At 43.4% G+C, this 9862-nt stretch overlaps 1 protein-coding gene across 14 annotated transcripts in view; it reads left to right on the plus strand.

The window, feature by feature from the left end:
- The window catches only part of phldb1b (pleckstrin homology-like domain, family B, member 1b), a 93981-nt gene extending 87828 nt beyond the window's left edge, over positions 1-6153 (plus strand). For all 14 annotated transcript variants that reach the window (XM_016661389.1, XM_016661390.1, XM_016661391.1 and 11 more), the window contains 2 exons: positions 1364-1449; positions 5064-6153. In XM_016661389.1, the coding sequence (XP_016516875.1) occupies positions 1364-1449; positions 5064-5204 (227 nt within the window). In that variant the 3' untranslated portion in view covers positions 5205-6153. The remainder of the gene's footprint in view (positions 1-1363; positions 1450-5063) is intronic.
- Positions 6154-9862: the final 3709 nt, after the last annotated feature.

A 9862-nucleotide genomic window follows, 5' to 3' on the forward strand; every position in this document is an offset into this window, starting at 1 on the left:
TGAAATTCAATTCAAATAAATTGAATGATTCAATTCCTGTTTTTCTTGTATAAGAAAATAGACATTTTAGCCTAAAATTCAACAACATAGCATTGCTTTAGTGAATTCTTGTGATTTGTAGTAAAAAAAATGCATCTGCAGCTGAACACAATCAGTGGATAATATTTCATGTAAGAATTGTATGATCCCCCAAATTGAAGGAAACGGACCAATTTTTCTTTAGAAACTAAACTAACTTGTCAACTTGACTCAGACATGTTCATTGCTCCATCCATGGCTAATCCCGTCTGCAGAGCGTTAACTGCTCCTCATGCAGGATTCTGTTTGGGGAGGAACTCGGGTGTTAGTTTTGGGTTGCATCAGCCTCCGTATGTAAATGCTAGAGTAGAACATGGAGGGCGGCAGAAGCCGCGGCGCAGCGACAGTCGGAACATGTGTCCTCCGCACCTCCAGCGGGGTGACATGTTGTGTAATTCGCCGCGGTTCCTGGAGCTGTGGGACACCCGCTCGCTGTCGGGCCCTTTGAAGTCCTCACAAGGTTCGCTCAAAGCTGCTTAAAGTGGTACCTTGTTGAAAGGGAGCCAGGGCGAGGAGGCGTACCGAGATTACTTTGGCAGGGGCTGAAATGCGCCCCGGCCCGCCGCAGCGCCGCGCTCTTTGAGCGAGCTGATTGGGATGCAGAGCCGCGGCCCCCCGTCTCCTGACCTTGAACACGGAGTAACAGGAGGTGACGAGCAGGAGTCAGCAGCGCCGCTAATTTCCGCTAATCAGCCTCAAACACAGCCACGGTTTGGCTTATTTAGACGGAGTCAAATGAGATGCAAATGTGCAGCTGTTTGAATGCTAAAGAGGTCATTAGCAGATAATGGCTGCGTGTTAAAAGCAGGCTGTTGTTCCTCGAAATGAAGGCGCTGCGCCCGCCTCTACCTACTGCTCTTTAAGTTGGCTGCTGGAGTGTTTTTTCGCCTGGAGGTAGAGAGGGCTGTTGAGTTCCCCACCGGTTCCTTACTGCAGTTCTGCAGTGGCTGATGAAACAAACTGCAATCATGTACCAGAGTAGCGTAAGAATGCAGGCAAGTCTGAAAACACAATGAAAAGCTCCACTTGCTTTAAAAAACAGAAAGGAGAGAAAAAAATATTGCTGTGCTTGTCTTTTCCCATCCATCATCACAAAGCTCAAATTGGTCATGATCAAAGTCGGGCTCCTGCGCTGATGAGCACATCGTGCAGATCTGCTCGGAAGATTCTGGGTGACATGCGTGAGGTGTGAGTCGGCTCCTCCAGCTGAGACGGTGTCAGAACGGATCAGGTTCTGACCAGAGCTGATTTTTTTCCTCCCCTCTCTCTCTCTCTCTTTCTGCAGACAAACATGAGACCAAGCTGAAGGGTGTGATCTACTTCCAGGCTATAGAAGAGGTCTACTATGATCACCTCCGCAGTGCCACTAAGGTACCACTCTGTCCTTTCACCCGTTCTCCGTCTGCTCCCTGCTTTCTTTAAGTCCCGTGTTCGTGTTTGTCCCGTTCAGCCGTCTCCCCTCCCTGAGCCCACTGTGTACAAACTATTAGTTAAATGAGATGGGTGGTGAGGGGCCGGGGGTTAAATGTGCCGCAAGCCCTGAAGCCTAAAATCCTCAGGAAGTACAGACTGTGACGCCTGTCAGAGACTTGCTAATCCTGCCTGCTCCCTCTGTGGATCCCAGCTGAATTCATCAAGTGTCTGGAAAACAACTGCAGCTTTAACACAAACCTTCACATGTTTTCCAGTTTTCTTTGATGCTGACAGTTTATATGGTATGAGCAGAGCAAATAGGTGTACATTCATTTATTGTCAAGAACGTTGTGAGCAGTGATGGACACCAATAACTACAAAGTTAGTTGCACTAACCCTAAATTTGTTTATTTAATCTTTGTTTAGCCAGGTGAGTTATTAAGAATTACAACAACATCCTGTCAGGGAGGGAAGGACACACAGGCAGATTATAAATTATACTAATTGTAAACATAGGTTCTGCTAACGCTACAGCGCTATTCCAACTCGTTATTTAATAGAAGCTACCACTAAAGTGTTGCACCAAAACGCTATTTAGAGGAAGCTAACACTAAACCGCTAAACTCTAAAGTATTTATCATATGAGAACATCTCGCACATTCTCAGTCCAAGATAAACAACGGTTGTTAACGGCAACATGAAGGAACATGGCTCTGACGACAGAGTGTCACAGCCATGAACTTTAATATATGAGGTTCAGCTGCAGTGAAGAATAGTCAGGATGCCCAAGAGTGTCAAGAAGGAGCCTGTCTCCTGCTGAGGAGGAGGATGCTACAGAGCCATAATACCACCAGTGCAGAGTTTGTACTGGCAGCAAGTAGCCACAAAACCACGAGGAACAAAACCAGGAAGTAGTAGGATGGACAGGATAGGACTGGATCTGATGGCTGTTACTGCTGACAATAAAACATCCTCAGCATAAATTCATGTTGGGGTTTGATTTTCCTCTAAGGGAGGCACCTTCCTTCCAGATCTGCCCAAGATCAACGGTGTAAATAGAAGAGTGGCGTCAAATATCCAGGAGCAATTTCTTCCTTCAATCTGGAGACAATATAGTCAGGAGAACAAAACATTTTCCTGCTGGGTGGATCAATGGAAGCAAACACTCTTACCTTGAAGCATGAAGAGACAAGATCTGGTCACCATCAGTCATGGAGAGCTGAAGGGAGAGAACCTGGGTTCATCCTTCATGTTCCTTCTTACGGAGCCGTACATGCAGTCGTCTCTGTTTCTGACATTCATCTTTATTTTTTATTTTTTACTTCTGCACAAAGCTGAGCTGCTACCTCCTGATCTGTGTGTTTGATGGCCTGTCGCTGCGTAGCACACTCTGACTTACTGCACATCTCTGATCAGCCCTGGAACTTTGATTCTCCTTGTCACTTCCAATGTCACTTCACCAAGAGGCAGACCTTCATGTGAGCTGCTCTCTGCCCAGACACACACTGCTTTCAGAGCCTGAGAACAGTTGCAGATGTTAACTTTGTTACACACATTTGCTCTGGTTGTCATGAAGAACGAGCAAAGCGATATTTCTTTTTTTTTTACCTTTTTTTACCTATCGCTCAGGATTCGTTTTTTATTGCCACTTTCCATAGTCTATGTTCACTTTGAGCCACAGGAAATTACAATATCTTAGAGGAATTTTCTTTGGTTTCTGATTGAAGATACATGGAGCAGAACTTTGTGCAGGCCTGGCGGCATGGGCGGGCATTGGGGGGCATTTCCTGCCCACAGAGTCAGCCGTGCCCCCCGCCCCCCTGGACTGGAAGCTGTTTGTTGTTTTTACCTATAAGTGACCGACTCTCTGTTATTCCTCTGTCAATTTGATACAGTAGAAGCTTCCACACTTCCCATATTTGTGTCCTCTGTCACTTTTATCAGCAGTTAAAACTGTTTAATCCGTTGTTAACATGTTGTAACCAGTTTTTCCGAGCCGCCTTTAAACCCAGCATGAGCGCTACTCGCGCTGGGTTTCCACCTGTGAAGGAGACCTGCTGCTGCTGGGCGGAGCTACGTAGGTTTGTGTTAGAATCACGGCAGCAAACCAGCAAAGAACTTTTCACAGTTTTTCCCCCAAACTAACCGACTGAGTTGAGTGAAGCTGTTGGATGCAGGTAATGTTAGCTAAAAGATGAATAGCTAGCTAATATCAATACAGAACCTTAAGCTTGTTAACAAGTAGCTTGTAGGCTACTGGTGTTGTTGTCTATGTTCAAAAGTGGGTAGTACTTGTTACATTCACTTGAATAACTTTTTTTGGGAAAAAAGGTATTTATAAGAGTAGTTTTACTGCACTGCACCTTTTTTTTTTTTTTACTTGAGTAATATCATTATTGCTACATAGATTCATTTTGCCCCCCCTGTTAAACTCGTCTGGAGCCGGAGATTACTTTGTGTCTGTTTTCCCATTTCAGGGTTTTGTAAGGCTCCATGAGATCCAGATCCATGAAAGATTGTTAAATGTTTAATATTAGTATTGGAAACTGAGAGAACAGATTTTATAGAACTGTCTTACTGCTGAGTCAATGACAACGCAACTTTTATTAGCATGATTAGCACAGCTAGGTTTACAAAAAGACTCCACTGGTTGTTTCTTGAACATGTAGAGTCTTACCTTAGGGCACTCTGGACTGGTTGGACTGGTTGGACTGGTTGGACTGGTTTTCTCATTGAACTGATTGAACGTTCTGCATCAGAACAGAGACGTTCTCCTCGGTCTCCACTAACTTGTGGGGTTCCACAAGTGTCAGTTTTTGGCCGTTATTTTCTTTTTACATTCTTCCATTCACTGGCATTATGCATGTATGCAGATGACATGTCTTTTAAACCAACCGTCATCCAGTGCAATGGTTTTAAATATCTCCTGCAGTCTAAAGTCAGACAGTTACTTCTTTCACTGATCGGAGACAAAAATCTGATTTTTAACTTTTAGGCTAGCTGGTTAGCTGTCAGGGCCAATCAAAGAAAAAAATGCTCCATTCTGGTTACTGGCCAATTTCCTGGTGCATCTCTAGTGCTGACACTAGGGACCATCACAACAAAATCCAGACAATCAATGGAAAACACTGCTTGTCCAACTCTTTCAGCTCTATTATTTGGTCGGTTAGCTGGGAGTGAGCTTCTCTTCTGGAAGTCATTTGGGTGAGCGCTCTGAGAGGAAACAAACAGAGCAGAGCAGAACTTTCTGTTTGAGGCTGAGGCAAGCTGCAGAGTTTCTAGTTTCATCCTTCACCTTAGTTTTCTGATTTATTATTTAGTGGGAAAAACAACAACTCCAAACTGTAAAGATTCTCCAAACACTTTCAGCTCGAACTCGCTGAAGCATCTGAATTTTAAAAAAAGGAGATTTAGAATCTGAGAAGATTGATTATTGGTTCAGCCTCAGCTGGGACGTTAATGTAAGAGGCAGGGCCAGTCCCAGTAGAGCAGCTGAGGGGTGAAAACTTGATAGAGAACTTCTACTGAGTCTGGTTCTGTCTGTCTGCCGCCCCTCCAAAACCCCCCCTCAGAGCCCCAACCCATCGCTGACCTTCTGCGTGAAGACGCACGACCGCCTCTACTATGTGGTGGCGCCATCGGCGGAGGCCATGAGGATCTGGATGGACGTGATCGTCACGGGAGCGGAGGGATACACTCAGTTCATGAACTGAGCGCGGAGGGCGAGCAGAACGCTGCGGCAGGGATTGGACACGCAGGATCCGTTCTGACGTCCGCTCCGACTCGGACACCACGCCTGTTTGTTACCGTTCCTGTTTTTATTTCTGCGTTTAATCACACAATCATTTTTCCATGCAGGAGTTTCCTTCATCATGTTTCCTATGTGATTCTGTTCGGATTGAAAAAGGGAGCTGCTGCCACACACACACACACACACACACACACACACACACCTAAACACGTCTCTGTATATAAACCAAAATGTTCACCTGTCCAGGACTGTTCAAAGCCTTTCTATATTGCCAAAAGGAGATCTTGTAGTTACTGTTGAATATTTTGTATTATTTGTTTGTTTTTTTACTTAGAGAAAAAATTGCCAAATGACATGTTGCCAATGTTATTGAGTATTCTATTGTAACTTTGAGTGTAGAGAGAGACGATTTGAAGAATTCCCTTCACTTTAATGTGTTTCAGCTACCGAAACCTTTTTTCTTTTTAACGGTCAGCAGCAGCAGAGATGATCTCAGATCCTAGACCCACTTCTTCACCAGGCTTACCAAAGGAACGGACTGTCCACAGGTGTTCCTGAAGAGTCCACTCATTATGACAGAGTTATGGCCTGTAATGGTTGGATCGACACCATTACACAATGAAACTTCAATGGTTTCTATGCTTCACAGCTGTCAGAAGAGGGTGGCTTAAACTGAAAGCAATGAATTACCACACAGCTACTCTGGTTTAGCATCAACACTGTAAATAAAGAGAGAAGTTATAAAATAATCAGAGGGATTTCTGATCAGGCATTTTGATTCCAATGCCCATCACTGTTTTCCAGAGTTCCCAGTTTGGGCGAGGTTCTGTTAACACAGGGGTGTCCAAAGTGGGTCCTGGAGGCCCGGCACCCTGCATGTTTCAGTTCTCTCCCTAGTGAGAGAACTAATGATTGTTACTACCACTACTAGTGGTAGTAACAATTTCCTCAGCAAGTCAATGTTCTCCTTAGGCCTCTAATGAACCATCATTTGATGCAGGAGTGTAAAACCAGGGAGAGACTAAAACATGCAGGATGTCGGGGCTCCAGGACTTTTACACCCCTGTGTTAACACATTATTGTCCAGCCCTAAACATTTGGTCACGATATATCAGCACCAACATCAGTATCAACCGGTAATTTTTGACATATCGGTATTGGTCCGATAAATGGGCTGATTTTAAAAACCGATATTTATTTCCAACTTGATGCTGTTTGTTTCTGGAGGGGAGGGGTCAAGGTTGGTCAGGACACATTTTTATGGTCATGTGACAGACTGATGCAGCAAAGGATTGTGGGGAAGCAGTGGTGAAGTCAGCAGTGTGGTCATGTTTTCCAATATTTACCTAGATATATTTTGCTATCAGTCATAACAGCAGTATTAATATCAGGTATTTATATTGGTCCAGATTTGCATATTGGTGCCTTCCTAACGTATTGCTCTTCCTTTATCCATGAGTGGTCAAATTAAAAACGGTTTTCTGTAACAAACATGTTGCTAAGCCACCTTTCACCGTCAACCTCTCCATAGTCTTGCTTGCTTAGCATAGACTGTTGATATTTTAACACATTTTTATTCCATTTTAGGATTATTTTCTTAAGTCAAGGGTGTCAAAAGAGCGGCCATTTTGTGGGCTCCGCCCACACTATTAAGAATGACACACATTGCCTTTCATGAGGGGCGTTTGGCAATACTGAGACACTCATTTCAAGGGAGGAATGAAATAATCCATCTTGGTGAAACAAGAAAAACCAAACTGGAACAGAGGAGGTGGTCTAAGGTTCAGCACAGCCTTCATTTCGTCTCTCCAGGCCGTTTCACAGAAACTCAGACCTTGAAATGTGACCAAACATTGTTGGGAGCTGGTCAGGATAGTCCCTACAGGGAACTGAATACAGCCAGAGTCTCATGTGACCCTGACGGCCTCGTCAGTGATAGCTGTGGTTTTGTTGGTGATTTGTTTTGTCCTATAAGGGTGATTGTTTCTGATTGGCCATGTTTGTTTCATTCTTGAACTGTGGTTGTGGGCCACACAAGGTCCTTGATGTCAGTTTGGACATCCCTGCTGGAAGCTGTCTTTAGACAGAGCAACGCTAACTTTTAATGCTAACCCATTTTCAGAACATGATTCATAATCAGCGTTAAACAGAAATCTGCCTCATTGCCGGTTATTTCACCTCGTCACCATTTTGGCATTTGGTACCTGACTCAGCAGCACTACAGGTCACATTTTAATGCACTCAGAGGTTCAGTGGATCAGAACCTAAATCATTGGAAATAGGAGTAATGTAAAACATTCAAAGGATTATGATTAGGATTTAAATATTTGTATGACTTATCTCCATAATTCAGTCACATATTTGTAACCTCCCAGGAAATGCTTAATCAGTCAGGTAAAAACAAAATGGCGACAACTGAGTATTAAACTGTGAAAACTAACTGAAGCTTTCATAAACATGACCAAATGAATCAACATTTATATATGTATATATATGTGTGTGTGTGCGAAACCATCACTTCTCTGACAGCTTTGAAGCATCACTTTTCTCATCAGGTGGCACGTTTTAGGTTGGTTTAATTGAGAACTCTGTACGTATTTAATCAGAAGCCATTCTAATGAGAGAAAACCCAACACTCTGAGGCTGACTGCCAAAACAAAATGACTGTCCAATGGTTTCACCAAAGCTGCCAAGTTGCCCTGAACTGATCGATCTCTGGAGCGGTCCGGTTCTGACATGCGCAGGCTCAGGAAGCCTTTAGCTAACTTGATGATGTGACGACTTCACCACGACCAGCCTAAAGCAGCAAGCACACACATTCAACTGTTTGGATGATGCAATTCAGACCTGTGCCTTCACCACATGTTCCTGAGTCCTGCACAGCCTCACAGTGGAGCCTACATCACACGGACGCTTTTAAATCAGTGCTCTCTCTTTGAGCTCTCCAACAGCATCGTGCACAGATTTGCATGGTTTCCTCTTCACCTTGGAGATGGTTCTCATGATCCCAGAGGGTCCCAACGTGGTGGGATCATTGGGTCAGATAAAGAACATTTCAACTAGGAGTAATGCTACATATCCTTTAGAAACGATTGTTAAAATCTGAGAAAACAAACCAAGTGGACTGCTATAAGCAATCCTTTTACATCTAAATTGGACAATGTGGAACATGTGGCTCACAACATGGCTGCTAGTGTGTAAACCTGTCTACCAAGAATTATTTCATAGGAATCTCCCTTCCAAATGCCTGTCACTGACAGGATTGCCTTGGATACAGCTTTGGCTCAAGCATTTTATTCTGAAGGGTATTCCTGGACTTTGTGAATGACCCGACAGGAAGTACTTCAGGGGTATATTTAACTCTCCAGTGGTCTTTTAGCGTGAGGCTCAGGAGAAGCGCGGCAGATTTCAACAGCAGGAAAGACCGTCAGTTCCCGAAATCAAACATCAACCAAAAGAAAACCTGGTAAAAGCGCACGCTGGGCCAGAGCAACCTGACCAGACTACGCACAGGGTAGAAAGCTTGTGGAGTCTAATTGACCCCGTTTCTTAGGCTGCAGGAAGGTTAAACTAGTTGCCATGCTGGCAGCATGCTGCTTTGTTCTGCCCTTTTTCCACTTCATATAAGGCCAAACTTTGCAAGTGACTAAAATATTAGCTAGCATGGGTCAACACCATGCCAGCTGAATGATTACAGACAAAGGTAATCTGGGTTGATTAATGAGCAAAAAGCTCTGACTGGCATCAGACTGTAGAAAAAGTAGTTCCGATGTGATAATCTGTATCGAGTAATCTTTTGTCATTATTGGAAGTCTGTGAATAATCAATCAATAAATCAGCCACCACAAACCTCTCCACTACCAGATCTATAGGAGTAAAACGGCCTCAAGTACAGGTATGGACAATATGAACCTAGATGAAACCAAAACCAGACTGGAAAAAATCATCTCCCTGTAAAAGTTGGTGTATATCAGCTGACTATCGAATAGCTGCATAATGCCATGTGCTCCTCTGTTACAAGAAAATACATGAGAAAACTTGTACTTCTTGTCCTTTGTTCAGCTATTAGCACGTTCCCTGGTTTGCAGAAAAACTGTCATTTGTTCATTAGTTACTAGGGGTGGGCATTTATCGCATTGTTTATCATGAGAAATTATACAGACAAATTTTGATTTATTGTTGCCACAAAAGATTCCAATGAATATTTTTAACACAAACCAAACTCTCCATTTTGTTGTTTTAGGACTTTCACCACTGTCTGTTCAATGAGAGTATCATTACATATCAATACATTTGAAAATATGATTAAGTGTAGCTACTGTGTACAAATCATGTGATATGTGATATTTATTGTGATTGTCACTTTCATTATCACAATACCAGAAAATATTGTGATAGAACTTTAAGTCCATATTGCCCACCCCTAGCAGGTACTTAGCATTTCTTCTCGACTGTAACCGTATGGAGGATGTACAGATTGACTTGGCTGCTGCTGTACTTTAGTGTGGCCTTTTTTGTTCACAGCGTGTTTTATAATTCTGCCTTAATAGTCCAACAGAAACCTGAAATAGTGCTTCAGAAAGCTGCCTCAACACTGGAGCTCCTCACTGTAACACCCCA

This window comes from Poecilia formosa, unplaced genomic scaffold (assembly GCF_000485575.1).
Source record: "Poecilia formosa unplaced genomic scaffold, Poecilia_formosa-5.1.2 Scaffold328, whole genome shotgun sequence".
Classification (NCBI taxonomy): Eukaryota; Metazoa; Chordata; class Actinopteri; order Cyprinodontiformes; family Poeciliidae; genus Poecilia; species Poecilia formosa.